The 21209-nt window shown below is 57.0% G+C and overlaps 2 protein-coding genes across 9 annotated transcripts in view; one reads left to right on the forward strand and one right to left on the reverse strand.

Moving 5' to 3' along the window:
- The first annotated feature begins 701 nt into the window (after nucleotides 1-701).
- LOC102937787 (deoxyribodipyrimidine photo-lyase) lies at nucleotides 702-10755 on the forward strand. 2 transcript variants are annotated; one of them, XM_043522192.1, is made up of 10 exons: nucleotides 702-1163; nucleotides 2652-3166; nucleotides 3796-3941; nucleotides 4465-4647; nucleotides 5657-5815; nucleotides 6244-6442; nucleotides 7023-7175; nucleotides 7416-7537; nucleotides 8008-8167; nucleotides 8435-10755. In XM_043522192.1, the coding sequence occupies exons 2-10, from the start codon at nucleotides 2782-2784 to the stop codon at nucleotides 8587-8589; spliced, it is 1662 nt and encodes a 553-aa protein (XP_043378127.1). In that variant the 5' UTR covers nucleotides 702-1163; nucleotides 2652-2781; the 3' UTR covers nucleotides 8590-10755. The 2 variants fall into 2 exon arrangements, with proteins under 2 accessions (XP_043378127.1, XP_037765510.1); XM_037909582.2 differs by lacking the exon at nucleotides 702-1163 and adding an exon at nucleotides 1188-2500.
- A 17-nt stretch (nucleotides 10756-10772) lies between these two features.
- The window catches only part of RUBCN (rubicon autophagy regulator), a 60882-nt gene continuing 50445 nt past the window's right edge, over nucleotides 10773-21209 (reverse strand). For all 7 annotated transcript variants that reach the window (XM_037909577.2, XM_037909575.2, XM_043522189.1 and 4 more), the window contains 4 exons: nucleotides 20336-20397; nucleotides 19149-19302; nucleotides 16781-16871; nucleotides 10773-15564 (listed from right to left, as the gene is read on the reverse strand). In XM_037909577.2, the coding sequence (XP_037765505.1) occupies nucleotides 15401-15564; nucleotides 16781-16871; nucleotides 19149-19302; nucleotides 20336-20397 (471 nt within the window). In that variant the 3' untranslated portion in view covers nucleotides 10773-15400. The remainder of the gene's footprint in view (nucleotides 15565-16780; nucleotides 16872-19148; nucleotides 19303-20335; nucleotides 20398-21209) is intronic.

The following is a 21209-nucleotide window of genomic DNA, read 5'->3' on the forward strand; positions in this document are numbered from 1 at the left end:
ATCTCAATTAATTGCCCAAATGGTTAACAATCGTTCATTATTCTTTTATTCCTCCTTGTCGCCCCCCTACGCTCCCCCCCCCCCGCTCCTGCTTGGCTCCCCAGCAGAGGAAAAGAGCCCCAGGGCAGCGGGAGGCAGGAAGTGGGGGTGCTGCTGGGACTGGGGCCCCAAATCCCGCTGCTGAATCAGGCCCATAAGTACAGCAGGCCCGGAGATCCGTGTCCTCAGCCCCGCGGCTCTGCCCTGGCAGTCCTGGGCCAAAGCAGGTTTCCATTATATCCAGGGGTTACGGTTTGGCTCAGTGGGGACCGGGGCTTCTCCCCGCCCGGCGCCAAATCGGGATTAGCCCGGGCGAGGGCGGGCAACTCTCACGTGTGCCATGTAACAAGTTACACAAGACAGTGTTGCAGGATTCCATGCTGCCCTTCCGGGTCCCCCCAGCCCCAGAGATCCCCCCCCCGACCCCGCTGCCACCCTTCCGGGGGGGATCCCACCCTAGAGACCCCCCCACCCTTCCGGGTCCCCCCAGAAACCCCCCCACCCTTCCGGGCAGCCCCGCCCCAGAGATCCCCCCACCCTTCCGGGTCCCCCCAGCCCCAGAGACCTCCCCACCCCTCCGGGGGGCCTCGCCCTAGAGCTCCCCCCACCCTTCCGGGTCCCCTCAGAGACCCCCCCCCACCCTTCCGGGGAGCCCCGCCCCGGAGATCCCCCCCGACCCCGTTCCCACCCTCCACCCTAGAGATGCCCCCCACCGTTCCGGGTCCCCCCAGCCCCAGAGACCTCCCCACCCCTCCGGGGGCCCCGCCCTAGAGATCCCTCCACCCTTCCGGGTACCCCCCGCCCTCCCGGGGGGGGCGCCCTAGAGATTCCCCCCCGATCCTCCCCCCCCCTTCCGGGGGTTCCCGCCCCAGAGATCCCTCCACCCTTCCGGGGGGGGCCCCTAGAGATCCCCCCGATCTCCCCCACCCTTCCAGGGGTCCGCCCCAGAGATGCTGCCCCCTGCCTCGGGCTCCGCCCCAGCGGTCCCCGTCCACACGGTGCTTCTGGGGCCGCCTCCCAGGCTCCGCCCCGCTCGCTCCGCCCCACGTTGTGTAAACGGGCCCGGAGCAGCCGCTGCAGCCGGCCGGGAAGCGGGTCTCCGGGGCCCCGGAGCCGCCGCACAGGTGAGGGGGTGGCGGGCGGGAGCCGTCCCCGGGCAGGCTGCGGGGCAAGGCGGGCTAGAGGGGGGCTCCGGGCTCCCCCGCACGCTCCCTGCCCCGCAGGACGCAGGGGAGAGGGTCCCTGCTCGTGCACAGACTCGAGATGGGGGGGACCCCCTTTCCCCCCCCCCCGCATCTGTCCCTGCTGCCCTGCCCTGAGGCTGACCCCAAAGCAGCCCCCAGGCCAGGGCTCGCACGGGCAAATCCAGCCAAGGGGCCGATTCCGGCCCTCTGCCCATCCCAGGCTGCGCTGCTACATCCATGCCCACGGGCTCCCCAAGCCTCGGGACCTGCAGCAGCCCGCCGTGGGTCTCACTGCCCCAGCCTGGGCGCCCAGACCTGGCAGGGATGGGCACAGTCTAAATCAGTGAGAGTCGGGCAGCGCTAAAGTATGAGTGTGAATTGAAAGTGGATTAACTAATCTGGATTAAGGCCCTGGCGGGAGGCTGTTCCAGAGAAAGGGCGGGCAGGAATAGCTCCTCCCTAGCAGCAACTCCAGAATCCCAGCCCTGGTACACAAGCTCAGGCCTGCCAGTCCCGGCTGCAGCGTGGGGTGTGGAGTTTGTTCTAAAGGTGAATTTTGTAGCAGGGGCTAGAGCTGCTCCAGTGTCCCCCACCCCAACCGCTCAAAAACCATCAGTTGCACCCTCAAAAATGATGAAAGCAATTTAGAAATAATGAGACATGAAAGAAGCACATCGCTGGCGTTCTGGGACTATGCCTTCTGGGGTTGGAGCCCCCAGGGACCATCTTTTCAAGCTTTTCCCTGTAATCACAAGAGCTGGAAACTCCCCCCTTTCTATTAATGCAAGCGGAGAGTCTCCCAGAATCACATGACTCCAGAAGCTGGGACTTAAAAACAAACAAACAGGCAGACTCCCAGGAGATAGCAAAAAGTCAGGAGTTCTCTGCAGCAGTTGCCAGGTCCCAGCCTGCTGCCTCTGACCCCCAGGGGCCTTCTGTTGGGCTCGAGCCAGAGTGTAACATGCCACGAGCTGTAGTCTCTGCAGCTTTTACACCTATTGCAGTTGAGAGTGGCTGGGGGCCAGGGCTGTCTCTCATCAGGCAAGTTCAAGATATGCAGCAGGGTTTTTTGTTTTTTTTCCACCCACTGAATTTGTGAGCTTTTATGTTCAATGGCGGGGCTGAGCAGCCACCTTTGGAGCTATGCAGGAGGAACCAGACTAGCGGCCGTGTTCCAACACAGAGGTGGCTGCCACTGCAGAGTGGGGAACTGATTCTTGCTGTATACGGTTGATGAAGTGCTCTGGGATCGGAGTCTGTAAGGCGCTGTAAGGAAGGTAAGGTATTAGATTCCTGTTGGGGGCACAGAACGCCTACTGGCAACTGCGAATAGCCCCCGAAGGCTTCAGGGAAACATACGAGCGATTGTCTCGACTGAGAAGTTCCAAGGAGAGGCCTACAAAGAGGTGTGTGTTTCTCTGCCCACAGATAGTTTCACGCCAACAAGCTGCTGCTGGGAAGGTTGGCTGGAGCCGGCTCCTCTGCAGCTGCCCGGTGTGGCTGCTGGAGACTGCACGGTGTGTCGGGGCTGTGCCCGCCCCGTAGGACGGCAGCGAGCATGTCTCAGAAGAGCAGGAACCGGCGGGCACATGGCGGGGAGGACACCACGGCCAGTCCTGCTGGCAGTGGGGATACAGCGAGGACTAGAGCTGCCGCGGTGCCCCGTGGTCAGCTGAAAGGCAAACGGAAGGTCCTGGCAGAGCCCAGTGGGGCGGAGGCGTTGACCGTGGCTAAGAGGAGGAGGAAGGAAGGGGAAGCGGCGGAGGGGGGAGGAGCTGGGAGCCTGGGGGAAGCCGTGCGGCAGGCGCGGCTGCGGGTTGCCCCCTCTGTGCAGGAGTTCAGGTACAACAAGAAGCGAGTGCGCCTGGTCTCAGAGAGCTCCGACCTCAAGGATGCCGCCAAGGGCGTTGTGTACTGGATGTCTCGAGACCAGAGGGTGCAAGGTATGATCCATCCCGGGACCAGGATGCAGCACGGAGGGCGGGAAAGTCTATGGGGAGTCAAAGCCCTTGTCCCCTCCCCCTTGCCCCTAGAGCAAGTTCTTGCAGTTGAGACCTTGATGGCGCCAGTTGAGATCCCTGGTCCTCGGCTGATGCAGACAGTGCTGGGCTCCCCGTCCAGCATCATGGCCTGGTAGGATTCCTTTTGGGAAGCCCCCTCAGCAATGTCCATGGCTAGAGCGTGTGATTTTTCTCTTTCCCCGGGCGCCAGTTCTCCGTGGGTTTTATTTTGGAGTTCGTGGCTTTAGCCGAACCTCCCCCCCCCAGCCCCCGTAGCTCAGCTCCCCCCAAGCCGTGAGCTAGGGGTGGGCTTGAGGAAAGATGGATTTGGCTTCGACTCTGCTAGGGGCTTTACACGGGTGGGTCAGTATCAATAGCTCCCTTTTACAGATGGGGAAACCGAGGCACATTCCGCTCATTTCGGTGCCTGCAAGACAGCTGTGAAGCCAAGGTCTTCTGGCTCCCAGTCCTGGGCCTGAGCCATGGGCTGAGCATTTGGCAGTGCTGCTCTGTAGTAATGCAAAGTGTCCATCGAATGCAGTCAGGTGCTCGCTCTCTCTCTCTCTCTCCAGATAACTGGGCTTTCCTGTACGCCCAGCGCCTGGCCCTGAAACAGCAGCTCCCTCTGCATGTCTGCTTCTGCCTGGTGCCCAAGTTCCTGGAGGCCACCATCCGTCACTTCAGCTTCATGCTGAAAGGCCTGCAGGAAGTGGCCAAGGTACCGGTTGCTTAGGAAATGCCATAGAGGGGAGGGTCAGAGCAGGGGCGGAGCGCTGGCCTAGGACACACAGTAATGGGGGGCAGACGTGCGGCTCTCAGCAACGTCCCAGCGTGAGCGAAGGGCCCGATCCTCCCAAGAGTACTGTTGCGGGATTTTTCCAGCACTGTCTTCTCTCATGGGGGGCAGAGGGGAGTTGAACTTGGAATCCGTTTCCCTTCTCCTGGCTCTACAAGGCTGCTGGCAGGCCCGACATCTCTGTGCAACACCAAGCGTTTGTCTGGAAAGCAAAGTCACGCCAATTGCAGGGACCCAGCCCTCCCTGGGATCTTTGTAGCCTGTTACTGTAAGCAGAGATTAGCAAAGCCACCCAAGGGATTGGGTGCTGCAAGCGAATGACGTGGACCACCCAACTCTTGGTTGGAGCCCAGCTGGGGTGGCGCTGGGCAGCTCGGCCTGGAGGAGCAGTTATAGAAACCAGGCTCTTTGCCCCACGTTCACAGAGCCTTTCCCTTCGTTCCAGGAGTGCCAGGAGCTGGACATCCCCTTCCACCTGCTCATCGGCTTTGCCAAGGATGTGCTGCCTGCCTTCGTGACGGACCACGGCCTTGGCGGAGTGGTGACAGACTTCTCCCCGCTCCGCGTCCCCATGCAGTGGGTGGAAGACGTCAAAGAGAGGCTCCCGGGAGATGTGCCGTTTGTACAGGTGGGGGTCTGGGCTGCGGGGAAGGGGGAGCGTGGGGCTGGGGGCTCTGTGCATAGGCCGTTTCTCCATGCTGGCAGGTGATCGCAAGGCGGGGGTGTTAATAGCGGGGCTAACAGCTGGCTCCCAGCCCTTTAAATAGGGGGCTGAGAGGCAGAATGAAAGCGTCGCGAGCTGGTCACTGCAGATTGAACAGCGGGGTGCTGCTGTGGCCCCAAGATCGGCTTTAGAGAAGGTTGGGGACTGGGGTGGAACTCAAGCAGGTAATTGGCAGCAGGGCGGGGAACTCGTTCTGGCACTTGGAAGGTTTTTGAGCGTGTAAGTGTATCTTGGACGGAGTCAGAAGTTTGGGGGCAGGGAGGGAGTAGTAGGGAGGGGGGAGTGAATGAGATTATACCGGGGCCATCCCCCTTCATGGGGACACGCGGCCACTGCCTAGAGCTGGTGACTGCAGGCGCAGGGAGTAATGCCTTACAAGTACTGTTCCAGGGAGAAATTCCCCCTCCCCTCAAATGCCCCATTCGTATTCCCCACGAGAATCAATCTGGGACTGAGCAGGTTCCTGGCACACGTCTGGGCCAAGAGAGAAACGTGCAAGGCCCTTTGGGGTGGGGTCAGCTCTGCTGAATTCAGCACCTGTTTTTTTGTTAAAAGAGATTCTTTTTAAATTAAAAAAAAAAAAAAAAAATCACCGGCTGAGCTGTCATGCAGCTGAGCTCCATCTTCCCCAGACCATGGTGTGTGGAGCCCTGGCTGGATCCAAGTGGGCATCTCCTCCTGCTCCTAGACTGGCTTGATTCTAGTCACTTTCATTTGCAGGCCCCACAGCCCAGCTCCAGGCTGCAGGGAAAGGTTAGCTTGATCGCGGGGGGGGAGGGGGAGTTGAAATTAAAAACAAAGCCATGGGAAGGTTTGGGTGGATCTAGGGCTTGGTCAGAGTGTGGGTGGGGGGCGTCGTATTTCTCATCCTCCGTGCAGCCTGCCTATTCCCAGCTCGCCGGCTGCTTTCCAGGTTGATGCTCACAACATTGTCCCGTGCTGGGTTACCTCAGACAAGCAGGAGTACGGAGCCAGGACAATTCGACGGAAGATCCACGATCGGCTCCCCGAGTTCCTCACGGAATTCCCTCCCGTCATCAAGCACCCGTTCCCGCCCACAGCTCCGGCAGAGGTAACGTCTGGAGTCCTTTAGCCGCATGCCCCGGGGGGCTCCCAGCAGAGCATCCCAAATACTAGCTAAGCTTCAAACCCCACTGGAAGGTGGGCGTGATCTCCATTTTACAATGGGGGGGAAGGGAAATTGAGGCTGTGGGGTGAAGTGACTTGCCCAGGGTCACACAAAGGCAGTGGCGGAGCTCGGAACAGATCAGAAATCCCAATTTCCAATTCCCTGTTGCAGTAGGGTTTAAAGGAACCTTAGCTTCACCAAAAGCAGATGGAGTATCAGCAAGCTATGGCCAGGATATATTTAGTAATGGGGGGGTAGGTTAGGATCTGTCTGATCCAAAGCAGCCATGAGAACTGGCCCTGTCTGCCGTAGCATCCTGGGCAGGGCGGGAACGTCTGCGGTTTGGCTAAAGCCTCCTTGCGATTGTGCAGCCCATAGACTGGAGCGCCTGCCGCGCCAGCCTGCAGGTGGACTGCTCGGTGAAGGAGGTGAGGTGGGCGACCCCGGGGACGGCCGCGGGGCTGGCCATGCTGGAGTCGTTCATAGGTGAGCGGCTGAAATTCTTCGGTACCGACCGGAACAACCCGACCAAAGCAGCGCTCAGCAACCTCTCGCCGTGGTTCCACTTTGGTGAGTGGCCCCTGGAAACTTACGTAGCTCTGAAGGGCAACAGGCTTGACTGATCTAGGTAATTACCCCTTCCGGGCACAGTATGGCCTCTGGAGGGAGGTAAGTGGCCCGGGCCAAGGAAAGATGGCTAGTGAGGGGCCGTAACTCCTGTAGTTTTACTTCAGTCCCTTTCCTCACCTTGGTGACTGTCCCCCGATGGGTTAAGAACGGTATCTGGGCTGCCGGAGGGAAGAGCATTGGTCCAGGTTTCTCCCTCGGGGCTGATTGAGTTGGTCTCTGAGCCCCATGGCAGCCTGGGGGATACAAAGGCCTGGGTGCTGGTGTTTCATGCTGCACTGAGGTTAGCTGTAGATATTTATATGAACTGGATCAATCCCAGTGGAGGAAACACTGTGCACCTGAAGGGGGGTGGGTACGGGGACTGTGCCAGCTAATCCTATGCTGCTCTGGCGTTCGATCCCACGTGCTCAGGCCAGGCCGGCAGCACACCAACTCCCGTGGGAGCCCGAGAGTACAGGGCTCAGCGGCCGAACGCCCTCTCTGCTTCCCCGTCTCTTCTCCCCACCCCGTTCCCGGACAGGCCAGGTCTCCGTCCAGCGGGCCATCCTGGAGGTGCAGAAACACCGCAGTCAGTACAAGGAGTCGGTGGATGGGTTCATCGAGGAGGCCGTGGTCCGGAGGGAGCTGGCCGACAACTTCTGCTTCTACAACAGGAACTACGACAAGGTGGAAGGTAACGCGTGGCCCGCGCCCTGGGGGAGCGACAGCCTGCGGTACTCACTGTGCGCGAGAGCCCGCTGGTGATGGGGAGTGACTGGGGTGGGGGGAAAGCTAGTCCTGCCTCTGCCCAGACCTGCTGGCGGGATTGGAGCCTCCAGACCAGTGGCTCCGTCACCCAGCTGCAGAGTCCCTTTCTTCGGGAGCCTGGCTCCCCTGGCTACGTGCTCTCCAGTCCGACCGTTATGTTTTGAAGGTGCGTACGACTGGGCCAAAACGACCCTGAAGCTCCACGCCCAAGACAAGAGGTCTCACCTCTACGAGCTGAAGCAGCTGGAGGAGGGGAAGACGCACGACCCGCTCTGGAACGCTGCCCAGGTACCAACCAGCCTGAGCTTCTGCCTCCCCTCCTGGATCCATTGGGTGTTAGCACCGAGCACCCCAAACAGCCCCAGTCCTGGTGGGTTCCCATAACAGAGCCGGCCGTAGAGCACACCTGCTTCTCTGCACCCCTGCCCAGCGTGTGCCCTTTGAATATGGGTTACAGCAGATATTCCCCAGCCAAGTACGCAGGGCAGAGAGCTCCACCGGCCAGGTGGGGCCTGCAGGCCAGAGCTTGGCTCTCTCCATGGAGGGAGACTGTGAGGAAGGTAGCCATAAAACTCCTAGGCAGATGGGAAACTGAGGCCGAGGCCAGGTCCAGGCAGGCTCCGCCCCTCACTCTTCACCCCAGATTCCACACAGGTGTGTCTTGTTCTCACCTCCCCCCTCTCCCCCGCCGAGCTGCCTGGGTTCTCCTGCGGGGGCGAGGTTGCGGCTCTCATGTTGGGCTCTCCCCCTCCCTGCAGCTCCAGATGGTTCACGAGGGGAAGATGCACGGGTTCCTACGCATGTACTGGGCCAAGAAAATCCTGGAGTGGACCCGCTCCCCCGAGGAGGCCCTGAAGTTCGCCATCTACCTCAACGATCGCTATGAGCTGGACGGCCGGGATCCCAACGGCTACGTAGGTTAGTGACTAGCACATGGGAGTGAGAAACCCTTGAGACCTTGGGGAGGGGGATCCTGTCTGCTTGGCTGTGAGGGGGCTGCCAAGGTCCCCTTACACAGGTTAAAGGGCCCCATTTGCCCCCACATAGCCTGTCCAGCTCCGTCTCCCTCATACAGCCCCCACCCCTGTATCCCTCCCCTGCCAGGGCTTCTGGCAGGCTCCTGGGGGCCTGTGAAGAGGTGCAGGAGGGTACAGGAGACCTGACTGTGGGTTCTGTGCCTGGCAGGCTGCATGTGGTCCATCTGCGGGATCCACGACCAGGGCTGGGCCGAGCGGGCCGTGTTCGGGAAGATCCGCTACATGAACTATGCCGGCTGCAAGAGGAAATTCGACGTGGGGCAGTTCGAGCGCAGATACGATCCCCGCAAACTGGGCCAGTAGCCCTGCCGGGGGCAGCTCCTGCTGAAAGCAGGATGGCTGGTGCTTGTGGGGGGATGGGGGCGTTCTCTGCTGGGCCTTCCAACGTTTGCATTTCCCCTAAATACCATTGAAACGCCTGAGCCTCTGAGACGAGAGCCAGCAGGGACGCCGCTGCCCAACCTCTTCCCTACAGGCCTCCAAGGCAGCGGTTTGGGCGTCATGCCGGGAGCTGGGGCAGCCAGCCCAAGGTTTTCCCGGGATGCCCCCAGTTTTCTCTGGCACAGCCCCAGATGTGCCACCTCCCCCTACTAGCCGGGGACAGCTCAGCAATTATGGCAGCTATAAAAGCTACTTTGATATTTTGAGGGGGGACAGGTTCGCCAACCACCCCAACTGCTGGGGGAGGAGAGACACTGTGCCTTTTCCAGTCTAGCCCTTGCATGCAGCAGGTAGACAGGTCTGGCTCTTAGAGCTGTGGGATGGAAACCAGCAGCATTTCGCACGCCGGGCTTGTAGCTTAGCGCTTCTGAACTGATTGCGTCTAGAACGAGCTGCTGGCTGACAGAGGCGGGGGATCTCGGAGCAAATCCACCGCTGCTGGCAGGGTCTCAGATGGGAGCTCCCTGGCGAAACACACTGACTTCAACGGGCTGCGTTACCTCTAGGGGCTTTCCTGCCCCACCACATTCAGACATGGAGGCTTGTCTTACCCCAGGCAGCAAGCGAGCAGGGTTTTCAGAGTGACTGTTAAAAGCCCAGTGACTTGCAGCAGGGTCTGTGTCGTAAACCTTACCACACCCAGCCCTGGTGTCTGTGTCATTCCTGCAGCAGTCAGCAGCGTTTCGATGGGATCAGAGGAAGACAAGAACTGGGGCTGCCCAGCCCTCGCCCTAAAGCTTAGCAAGCAGCAGCTCAGCGCGACGGTCCACCAGCCTGGGTCTGCTCTGACTGCCCGAGATGCTCCAGGGAAGGGGATAGTCGGGCACTGCTGGCCACCCCCAGCCGTTAGTGCAGTACGAGGCCGTGAAGCACAGAGGCCTAGACGCGGTCAGACCAGCACCCGTTTATTCACAAGCGTCGAGTTTGTGGCGTGTTACTACGCGCTCTGCTTCGGTCCCGTCTTCAGAGCTCGCACCGTTACAAACACAGGTCTTTGCATGTGTGTGTCTACCCCGCCGTAGCGTTTCCCCCATCAGTGCTAACATTACCCAGAACACTAGGGGGCGCTGTTGGGTCAAAGGTAAAGCCAAGAACATACCTATACAGCCTACCCTGAACCGCACAGCATCGGGCCAGGGGTTTAATCCAACTGGAATATTGACTTGCAGGTAAATTAGAACATCTCTTCCTGCATCGCTGGGCTTTCTGGGCTGGTCACCCATCCACATCATAACCAGGCCTGATCCTGCTTAATAACACACCTACAAGTTGAACCTCTCTAATCCGGCACTCCCTGGTCCAGCAACATCCATAGTCTGGCATAGGGGCTGGAGCACCCCTGGGGAAAAATTAGTGAGTGTGGAGCATCCACTGGCACCAAGCTTCCCCCTCTGCCCCCCCCTCCCTCCCACGCCTCTGTAGTCCCAGCCTGGGGCAGCGAGGGGCACGGACAGGGGTAAGGCTGGGACCATAGCTGGGGGTGGCTGTGGAACCCGGAGTGAAGCCCCATAGCCAGGACCCCGGGTCGGCAGCAGGGAAGCTGCTGACCAGGACCCTGGGCGACGGGCTGGCGACCAGGACCTGGTGCCAGCATCAGAGCCCCTGGGTGGGGGGCCGGCAGCCAGGACCCTGGGTGGCAGTGGGACCCCTGGGCAGGGGGCCATGCTGGGCGCAAAGCCTGGGGGTGCTGCAACACCCTCTGCACCCCTATTTCCCCCACCTATGGAGACCCGCTGGCACTCTGCATTGACCTCCCGTGGTTCGGCAAATTCTCTGGTTCGGCACCGGTCAGGTCCTGAGGGTGCCAGACCAGAGAGGTTCAGCCTGTAGTTCCCTGGTTTCCAGCAGCAAGTTGGCCTCGGTTTTTTTTTTACTTGTCCATCACTGTGTTTCTAAATTAAAGGAACACAAACAGCAGGTGAGGAGCACTCTGGGGAAGTCAGCACTGGTGCTTTCCTGGCTTTTATGAGCAAGATCTTTGTACTTCTTTCAGCCAGCTTGAATAAACTCCAATACAGTCGAGGTCAAGCAAGAGCAGCCAATGATGCGTTTATTAACTTAGTTTATTAGGGACGGCATTTGTTGTTGTTATGCTGTACAATAACACAGCAGAGAGGAATCCAATTGAATATCATGTACATTGTATCATGACCCTTCTCTGTATTTACAAAGAGCTTGTACACACACAGTTACCACTGTAAATAAGTGTAAGTACTGTAATAGCTTGGCAAATAGGTCAGTAGCAGCTTCATTAGTGTTGTGCATCATTTTGCATTAAAACCCTCCGCTGTCTTGAATTCCCAGGCGGGGTCCCCGTCTCAGCGAGAAAGGTCCCACCGTGAAGGGGGACAAAACCCACAAATCCACTCACTGTCTTTCGAAATGGAATCAGTGCTTCTAGAAACCACCCAGAGGCTTAGCCACCAGGGAAACACCCCACAACGTTAAAGTGCTTCAAAACAAAACATAGAAGGTCCTGTTCTGTTGGGTCAGAGCCGGCACATGGGAGGGAATCGGTCCGTCAGCCACCACCACCAAGGGTCTGGACAGTAGTGCCAGGTCTCAGACCAGGCGCGGCTGACACTAAAGGAGGGATTTGACGGCTGTAGGACAGTGAGAATCATCATCCTGCCGTTCATAGGACGGGATCGGCTTTTGTCAGCCACAGCACGTGCCAAGTTCGGAGCCAGCTGGAGTTTGCCAGCCATCAGTGGCGTATAGCAGCGTTATTAGGCTGAAAGCTAGGAGGTGGCACTGGGTGTGCATGTGACAAACAGGAGGGCAGCTGATCGCTGGGCTGGGCATTTAGACAGAATACAGCTCGGCGCAGGGGGGGGTCAAAGTATGCTCACAAAGCAGACCCTGACTGTCAGTTCTCAAGTTAAGGCACATGCAACAGGTCAGTTCTGGGCAAGCTACAGGTGCCCTGGGCTTTGATCCCACCATCCTTCTGATGCAGAAATGGCATATTCATGCTAGTGTCTCTGCTTTACATGGACTTTACCACCTCTAGAGCTCCTGCACTCTCAGCTCCGTTAAGCCACCTGCCAAAACCCAGGCCTGCCCTGTATAACCACCTACCGTTGCTGCCTGCTCCGTGGGGTAACACCCTTGTCGCAGTTGCTCCTTGGCTTCCAGATACGTTTAGTATTGAGATCTCTCACTGAACAGTTGATCTGAACCTAGTTCCACCATCAGCCTCAACGCCCACCTCCCAATGCTCTGCATCTGGAGAAACAACGGCGGTCCCACCAAGCTGCCGCTTTAAGAGTCACCCAAGTTCTTGTCTGCCGCCCCCCAGCAGGAGAGGAAACAGCAGCTGCAGGGAAGTCAACCTACCTACACAACTGACAAAAGTGCGTTGGTGGGGTGGGGGGAGGAGAGGCTGCTTCCTCAAGCGCATCCTGTCTGAGACAGAGCCCAAATGCAGCCAGCCTTCCTCTGCCCTCAGACCGCCCTGGCAGTTTTCCCTCCTTCCAAGGGCACTTGCAGCCTGTTTCACTTCGGCCCCAGCCTCTGCAGCTCTCCCAGGGATTCACTGCTGGCACGAATGGGGCCAGGTCCACGAGAGGCTAGAACCCCAGCACCACCCTGCGCTCAGCCTGACATGCCAGCCACCGATCAGGGCAGGAGCTGAGGGAGAGTCGCCACCATCACCCCCACTTCCAGGCAATGCACAACCTCCCCACCTCTCAAACAGCGCCTTTCGATGTACACGACTGCATGGAGCGCCCAGCCAAAGGCCGCGCTGAAAACGGGGGCACGCCCATCTTCCATAAACCAGAGCCGAGATCAGCCGTTACCTGCAGAGACCACAAGCCCCAGTGTGCAAAGATGTCCAGTCGCCGTGTGCAGCCCCGAGAGCGCGCTGAATACCCAGACGGGGAGTTGCTATAGGCTGCATCTCCATATTGAAGAAGGAACCTGCAGGCCGCATTGTCGACTCTCCGGACGCTCCCCTAAATCACACCAACTACCAGTACGCTGCTCATCTGTGCCACCCCACAGAACTCTGCCCGGGCTCAGCTGGGCGTCAGGACATCCCGTACCAGGAACTAGCATGAAGTGCTGGAGGAGTGCAATTTGTCTATGCTGGACAGTCCAGCCAGGCAGAAAATGCCTCCCGTACTGCTGGCAATGGACACTAAGGGCCAGATTTTTAAAGATGTGTGGTGCCGTACTCCCATTGAAATCAACACAACTTAGGCACCTAAATAGCTTTAAAATCTGGCCCTAAGTGACCGGCTCAAACGAGAGCAGCTCGTTAAAAAGACAGGAGCAATTGCCTTTAACAGAGATCAACTTAAAATAACCCAATATACACAAAGATCAACCCAACTGAAATGATACACTGAGAAGAGGAGCTGGCCGTGGGCACCTGCTCTCGGGGGGAGGGCTCAGGATGGCAAATAAACAGCTTTACACCTGCTAGGGGGCCTGATCTCAGATACCAGCTCTGAGGAACACTGGGCCAGGGGGCAGCCAGTGGGCACTGTGGAAGACCACATGTAGGCTCTCTCTCCACACAAACACACAGCTCAGTAGGACAAACTGGCTGAGGCACTGAGTGAGGAGCGTGGGGTACTGGGGAGAAGTTCTGGACTGGGCTAATCTCCCGACTACAGGGCGCTCCACAAGGCCAGCTCTACCCAGTGCGCTTGGGGGCGGCTCCTTTACCAGGTTATTGGCCGTCCTGCTAGACATGCTCGTTACTCAGTCACTCCAAAGGGCACCCGACCCAGGGAGATGAGAAGTGCAGCTCTCATCTTAAAGCCGAGGGAGCTGGCTGAAGCGTGGGGCTGCTCAGCGGCTGCACTGTCTGCCTCCCCGAGCGTTCGATCCAGCAGGTACTGGACTGCTAGCGGGAGGGTGCCTGTGACAGGAGAGACAGGTGCATGTCACAGAACAGCATCGGGGAGCCCAGCACAATCTGGAACAGGGGCACGGCCCGAATCCACTGCAGAGAGGACACCTTATGCCGAGGGTGCAGCATGGATGGGAGAAAGGCTCCACTGAGACTGACTGTGGCTTTATCGAGCTGTGAAATAGTGGGGGTGAGTGTCCTGTAGAGTCATCTGAGTGCCCAGCACATGGCAGAGATCCAGGCCTCTGCCCCTGCCAGGTCTCCTGTGGTCCCAGATGTTTGCTTCTAGCTAAGACGCCTGTCTACACTTCACTGGCCTGAGCGAGGATGGGGTCCTCACAGCGCCACAAGGCAAGCTGAGCATTCAAGGCTACATGGGCGGGGGCAGCACCATCGCACACACAGCCTGCTCTCCCAGGCGCTGGCGGGCGGGTTCCCCCCGGGCCTGGTGCAGGAGCCCCTACTCCGCCTGGCACCCAGGGATTGAGCTCTGGCTTTGTTCAAACTGATCCTTGGTCTCGGATCTAAGCGTAACTGCTCAGTCCCCCCAGCAGCCAGACACGGGTGAACACGCCCCCAGTCCAGGGGACAGAAGCACTCGGTAGCCCCACTCGTAGCAGTTCAACTCCTGCAAGATCAGCAGAGAGAATCCGGCTTCAGACCTGCTGCTTCCTCTGGCTCAGCTAAGGTGTTTCCTCTCCCCATGCTGGGCATGCAGCTGCCTCATTGTCTGTGGCCTCCCCGCCTTCCGGCCCAAAGAGCGAAAGCCCCTTGTTCACCTGCTGCCAGTGCCAGAGCATGGCACAGGGCGATCTCCCGGCACCTAGCGCTGCGGGAAAGGTGGCAATCACGCCTCTGGGACGACAAGCCCAGCCCTTCACCCAGCAGGTGGGGGCTCCGTCGGCACCAGCCACAGTCTGAGGAACCGAACATCAATAGCGGAGAAAGTGGCTGATCCCAACAGCGACTGGCACAGGTCTCTCCTCCAGCCTGCATGCAGCTAAAGCAGGGCCGGGCCTAAGGGAAAAATCAGATCAACTCCATTGTCACCTACAGTCCGCGTGCTCAGATCAACTCCATTGTCACCTACAGTGACCGCTCCCACCAGGCAGAGGACAAGGCGCTGTTTGCTGCTGCGTCTTCCCCCCGCCCCCAAATCAAGTCATATCAGTTCTGAATAAGGGACTGTTAAAAAGATCACGTCAGCAGCAAAGGATATGGTGTGTTACAGGCAGAGGACTTGGCAAAAGCCCCTTCTCTTTTGCCCCAGTGCAGCAAGCCTAGGGAGCAGCAGGAGTTACTCCCCCTGGAGAGCTGAGCTGGACAGGAGCTTTCACCTCCTAACTGGTGGGAGCTCCCCAAGAACCTGCTTCAGGGAGGACAGCGCAGCTCCTGGCTAACACACAGTCTGCTGGCTGAGCTCCTCCCGAAGGGATCAGGTGGAGCACCCAGGCGTACAATCGCTCATTGCGCTCCGAGTGTGGAACAGACAGGATTCGCCGCCGGACCCTGAAGGAAGGCAGCAGCGTGTCCACCTTGGCAGGGTCACGACTGCAAGAACCAGCGTCCGGAGTCCGCCGTCCCCAACACCATCGTGTAGAGAGAAACGAAACCGGCTCTCTTGAAACAAACCAAGCCGATACCGTCAGTGCGTGAGGGCCAGCTGCTCTGAGATCTCCCATGATACAGCCCTCCCACAGGCTCCTTTACGGTGGAAGAGTCAGGTTAGTCCTTAGTTTAGTCTCTGGTGACGAAGGCCACACACACAAATACATCCACTGGTCTCCTCTTCCCCCTCCACCACCACACTCATGTTGCGGCCACTGCCTCTGGCAGCTGCTCCTCCTCCTCGTAGTCAGAGATGTAGGACTCCATGCTCTGCTTGGCCAGCAGCTCTCTCCTGGCGTGCAGGCGCTCACACCGGGGGCAGCAGCCCGATTTGAAGCAGGATTTGTGATAGCAGGCCTTGCACTCTGAGGGAGGGAGAGAAAGCAACACCATGAGCACAGGCATGCATCGGCATGCTCCCCCTTCCGGGCACAGCCTGCCCATACCCAATGGGAGGGATGCTAAGTCACTGACAGGGACAGAGCATGTTGAGATCAAATCTCAAGGTGTTACAATTCTGACTAATTCGCCTCTTACGTGGTTCTTAAACAAAAAGATCTTTGGAGTAGGGATGGTGCCCACATGATTGGAAAGCGCCCAGCCCACCGCATGCACTTGGAAACTAAGTAATTTGGGGCACTTCACACAGTTTTGGACAGCAATGTTAGGTCAACTGCACTTTGCATTTCATCCCTTTCCCAAAGGTTTCCTGCCCTGCCAAGGAAATGGTGACCCTAAACAAAAGGCCTTCACTGAAAACACTGGCGGCAAGAGAGTCTAATTTTAAAGAGACGGCCATATTTGTAGATTGCCAAGGGCGGTCTGGATGGCTCAGGAGACTGGAGCCAGGATACGGTGCTATGGTGCATGTGGTCACCAGCAAAGGTCGAAGTGACCAAAAACAGTTATCAACTACAGGGCGTGGGGGCTTCAGTAAAATGATTGGATAGTCTCAGTCCAGCGCCTCATGGCCAAAGCGCTGTGGTTACCGGACTCCTTGGCTGGTAACCTTAAAGGCACCAAAGTCAGAACGGCCATGAAGATGGAGCCCTGTGCCCAGTGCACACTCCAAATACGTGTCATGCATCTGACCCGGTTACAAGCTGTAGGGCAGGCTGCAGCCACCGTGGAAATGAGTTCGTGCACCCCCACTTAGCACACTGCCCATCTGTGCAAGCGTAAGTGTAGGCAGCTATCCCGCAATGCGCTGGGTGCAGTGCACTCTGGGATGTTCTACTGGCCACCCCCAGATACACAGGCACAGTTCTGGCCACGCTGCAAGGGAGCATGTCAAACCGGCTAGAGAGAGTCAGCTGTGTGCCGATCCAGGTCAGAGGCGTAGGCTGAACATGGTTTACTGCCAGGTGGCTGGACAAATGTTAAACAAGCAGCATGCAGAAAGGCCATGCTTGGAGGCAGCCAAGGCACTCGCTGTTACAGCCTTGGACAAACGCTGCAGAGCAGTGATTCCTGACTCTGCCTGGTCTGTACTGGCTCAGTCTCCAGAGCAATCACAGGCCCAGCCCAGCCAACTCCCAGGGCCAGCGATGGCTCCCAGCACCCCACCTGCCAGAGTCTCACCTTCACACGTCCTGCACTTGTTCAGTTCGAAGGGGAAGATGATGTCGTCCTCTTGACAGAACTCACAGATGAAGCCTTTGGCTTGGCACAGCTGTAACAAGAGAAGGGGAGAGGAGTGAAGAAGAAACGCCCTGGAGAAGAGGCAAATGTGCCCGATTTCCCTGGCAAAGTCAGAGACATCTCGAGCCAAGAGTAACGTGGAAATCAGAGGCTCATTCCATTGCCGGGATGCGACGACACCAGCTTCAAGAGCAGCATTTGTGAGCTGGTCTCCCACCCGCTACAAGCTAGGCCGGGCTCCACGAGATTCCAACCTTTCCAGGGGCCTGGAGACATGGTCTATTCGAGACGCCCTAGGCCAAAAGCGTACCCGTAGCACAGGAGGCTTTGCTGATGGCACTATCTCAAAGCAGCAGGGCTGCCTGTCTGCTGGGTTGTGGTGGAGGAACCAGGCGGACTGCATCTCTTAGATTACACACATACCAACAAGCGCTTCAGGGCAACGCCCATTTCTTGCTGTGTACATGGGCTGTGCCAGAGTATTGTCAATGCTACCACAGTGTAAGTGGTAGCAGCGGTTATACCAAAAGATGTACCATAAACACACCCACAACAGTGTCGTCTGCGCACTAGGTTGCACTCACAACACTGCTAAACCAGTGGCAGTCCAGTTATTTTTGTCCCCTTTGACTTCCCAGTCAGATTGGGAGTTCCAGGAAAAGGACCCTCTTTCAGTTTTGGACTGAAAACTCGGAGGCCAATGCAGCCTCTCTGGTCTTTTGCCCCACACACGTGCCCACAGGAGGTGACTAGCATTGCTGCCTTCGCATGGGTGGCCCACACAGCCAACAGCTGCAACTCAAGGTGACCCATTTGGAATGTCCCATCTGGAATGTTTTTAAAGACAATTAGTGAAGTCACCCATCACACTGAGTTTTCACACAGAAAATTAAGGCCATATCTACCCTACAAAAACCACTTTAATGAGGAACCAGTTAAAACACAGTTTCATCTTGAGTGTACACAGGACTCTGAACTGTCGACAGTCCTGGAGAAATCAGGGCTGCAGCTGGGCTCAGGGCAGTGGTTAGGTCCCATCTACACTAAACAATGCAACAATGTTCTAACCACCTCAAATGTGTTGTAGCCAACTTCCCACTGTCGTTTTTGCAGTGTAGCTCAGCCTTGAGGGAGGAGATGAAACCAAACGTTACATCTCAGGCCCTGCTGGGATCCATCTCCAAACCTCACCTCATCCCTCCCCACATTTAAGCTGGATTTAAATTTCATCTCTTAAAATCAAATTCATTAGAGAAAAGGAGAATAGTTAAAACAAGTACAAGCACGGCAACATGATCAAATGGATCAGCAAAGTCAGAGTTAATCAAAAAAATTAGACACACTAGTGCCCCCCAAATTCCTCTCCCCTGCAGACTGGAGCATCCCTTCCTATTTCTGTTATCTGCAGTCACAGCTGCCTGGAAACTCACAACTTGGTATTTCTTCACCCAGACACTCAGTCTGTTTTAATGCAGGGCTTTTGCATCTAAACATGTTGTTAGAGTGACTGTTTCTGTAAGATCACACATGTCCAGCCCATTTGGGAATGAAGTGGAGGGAAATGCCCAACTGTTCAGGCTGCCAGGGATGCAGTTCACATGCTGTTCCCCACTGCCGTGGTGATGGTGACGACAGATCTCTTAGCCAGGCTACATGGGGCGCTGTATGCCAAGAGGGGAGGTGTTCTGTACGCTGGATACCATTACTGTGACTATACAGCATCCTCCAATCGGAGGATCTCAAAGCCACTCCCCTGCAAAGTAGGGAAGTTTCTTGTTTTTACTGGTAAGGAAACTGAGGCACAGAACTGGGACACAACTTGGTCATGCAGCAAATCAGTGGCAGTGGTGAAAGTAGGACCTGGGAGTCCTGACTCTCGGTGCCCTCCTCTAACCACCAGTCAAGCTGCCTCCCCATCCTGAACGTGACAAAGCACATCCCAATGCATTTCAGAGGGAATACAGCCCATGTTTGTAAAGCAGAGATGGAGACAGCAATGGGTGCTTTACGGGTTATGGGAAACGGCAGCTTCTTCCTGAAACTGAACCAATCAGCTGTGTTATTCTTCAACACCGATCTCTTGTACTACGGAAACGCCTCTGCACACACACAGGATAACAACCATATGAGAAACTAACTGGAAGAGGGTAACAGCTAACACAAAATGTATTTGCCCTCAGCAGCTGTTCTGGAGATCCTGCTGCTGCCTTTATAAAGCCAGATCCCGCTCCTTGGCTGTTTATACAGTAAAGTCTAATCTAGTAATAATAATAAACATTCTAGTGAAGAAGATGATAAAATTACCCACCATGCATCTCTCAACGTGCAGGGTACCTGCCTTTATGAGCTCCGTCAGGCGGGGAACTAGCTCCCCCTTCTTAGTGGCATTCAGGTCATTTAAGGAGTAGAGGTGGAGATCCTCCGTCAAATGACCTGGCACCAAGTCAAAGGAATCCAGGAGCCTGCAGGGATGGAGACACCAGAGCTTAGCGCCACACATCAGCGAGCGAGTGCTCTACAGACTGTGCGAACTGCGGCGACTTCACTGGGCCAATGACACTGTGCGACCCACTGCTCTGCCTCCCCACCCCCAAGCGGGCACTGCCACCCTCTAGAGTCCGCTCCCTCCACGCAGGGCCCTAGGAAACCAAGCAGTAGCGTCTGCCTCCCAATTCGTTGCTGCAGGGCTGTTCCAGTTTAGCAGGTTCTGTCCCAGCTGACACCTGCACGGCCCCCATTAGGGTGCTCGGGTCCCCATTAGGGTGCTCGGCTGCAGGGTCCCCATTAGGGTGCTCGGGCTGCTCCAGTCCCTGATAAAGCCGCTGTCCTTTCCCCTCTACAGGGGCCAGGCAAGCCCAAGTCCAGAGAGCAGACAAGTGAGAGAGGCACCCAGAGGGCAGAGCCTGCTATGACGAGGCACATGTCTCTGCTGACTCTGAGCCATCTGAGCACCTCCCAGGGCCTGCTGGGTTTTTGTGCCAAGCGAGGGGCAGCTCATCGCGCAAGTGACCCCTCACGGCCACTTAGCCCGACTCAGTCACCGTCAGCCAGAGAGGTGATAGCTGCCGCGCAAGGCATCACGGTGAAGGGTGCAGCGCCTTTGGGAAGTGGGGGATCCCAAAGGGACGCAGAGGAAGCCCGAGGGGAGACCTGGTCCCGGTTCACAGGGTCAGTCTCAAACACTTCTTTCTCCAACAAACGTCAGCGGAAGCTAGTCGCACACCCAACTGCCGGGCCCATCTGTGCCTGGCCCGCTCTGAGTGCTGCATGCACTGAAGCTTCTAGGTGGCCTGCCACAGCGCTGAGCGTGGGAGAGATTGGGGTGAAGCTGAGGGACTGGTCTCCGATGCTGCTGAACATTTTGCCACGATCCTTGAAAGCCCCCACCCTGCAGAGGTCTGGGCAGCAGCTAACATGTCAAGCTGCCAAGCGACAGACAGCCAGGAGAGACTGAAACTGATGCAAGTTAAATTCTGGTTGGGCCCTGGTACTCACTCTTTAGCTAGTCGGCAGGTCTTAAACATGTTCTTCAAGTGAAACAGCTGGATTCTCAACAGCTGGGGAAAAAACACACACACGAGTATAAAGTTGTCATTAAACAGAACTGCAGGCCTCAACCAAACCAAACATTCTAGTCTGTTTCAACTCATGCTCTTGTGAAGCTGTTTCTGCTGACAGCCAGCTTTGGGTTTCTGGGCACTGAAGCAGTTAAATGGCTAGGATAAAACCAGGAGGGCTAGCAATCCTCATGTTTCAAGGCATAAACTGAAGCCCAGCTGGAGGTCAGGAAGAAATTCCTCTCCACCATGTACTATTGCACAGTGAAAAAGATGTGCAATGGAAACGCATTATGGGAGTTTTAAGCCTCCCTCTGAAACATCTGCCCATCAGCCACACTCTGACAGGATAAGTCTAGAGAAATCCTGACTGGGCCCCAACGAGTAACAGTCTCTTCCCTCCTTAGTTCAGATCTTCTGGAACATCAGATTCCATACGTTGCCCACCAGGCCCCTTAAAGGAACATTACAAGGAATGACAAACAGGCAGGTTTTGCCTGGAGCTGGACACATGCAGAGGTTCCTCTAAGCAGACGTGAGGGGCAGCATTTCCAGTGGGTAGAGCCCAGGACTGGGTGTCAGGACTAATGGCTTCTATTCCCAGCTCTGCCACCAACATGCTGGGTGACTGCAAGCAAGTCACTCAAGCTCTCTGTGCCTCAGTTTCCCCAGCTGTAAAATGGAGATGATACCTACCCACCTTTGTAATATGCTCTGAAAGCTATGGACAAGAGGCCCCATATAGAAGGGTAGGTAGCAGCAGCAGCTAGGTATTCTGGCCCACTAATGAAAGAAGAGCAGGAGATAGCGTG

Source organism: Chelonia mydas, chromosome 9 (genome assembly GCF_015237465.2).
Source record: "Chelonia mydas isolate rCheMyd1 chromosome 9, rCheMyd1.pri.v2, whole genome shotgun sequence".
Taxonomy (NCBI): domain Eukaryota; kingdom Metazoa; phylum Chordata; order Testudines; family Cheloniidae; genus Chelonia; species Chelonia mydas.

Excerpts from the sequence above, each read along its gene's own strand:
- LOC102937787 (XM_043522192.1), top strand. The coding sequence starts at position 2,782 with ATGTCTCAGAAGAGCAGGAACCGGCGGGCACATGGCGGGGAGGACACC. Across the intron at positions 4,648-5,656 it reads GAGATGTGCCGTTTGTACAG|GTTGATGCTCACAACATTGT; the intron begins GTGGGGGTCTGG and ends GCTGCTTTCCAG. Across the intron at positions 7,538-8,007 it reads CGCTCTGGAACGCTGCCCAG|CTCCAGATGGTTCACGAGGG; the intron begins GTACCAACCAGC and ends CCCTCCCTGCAG.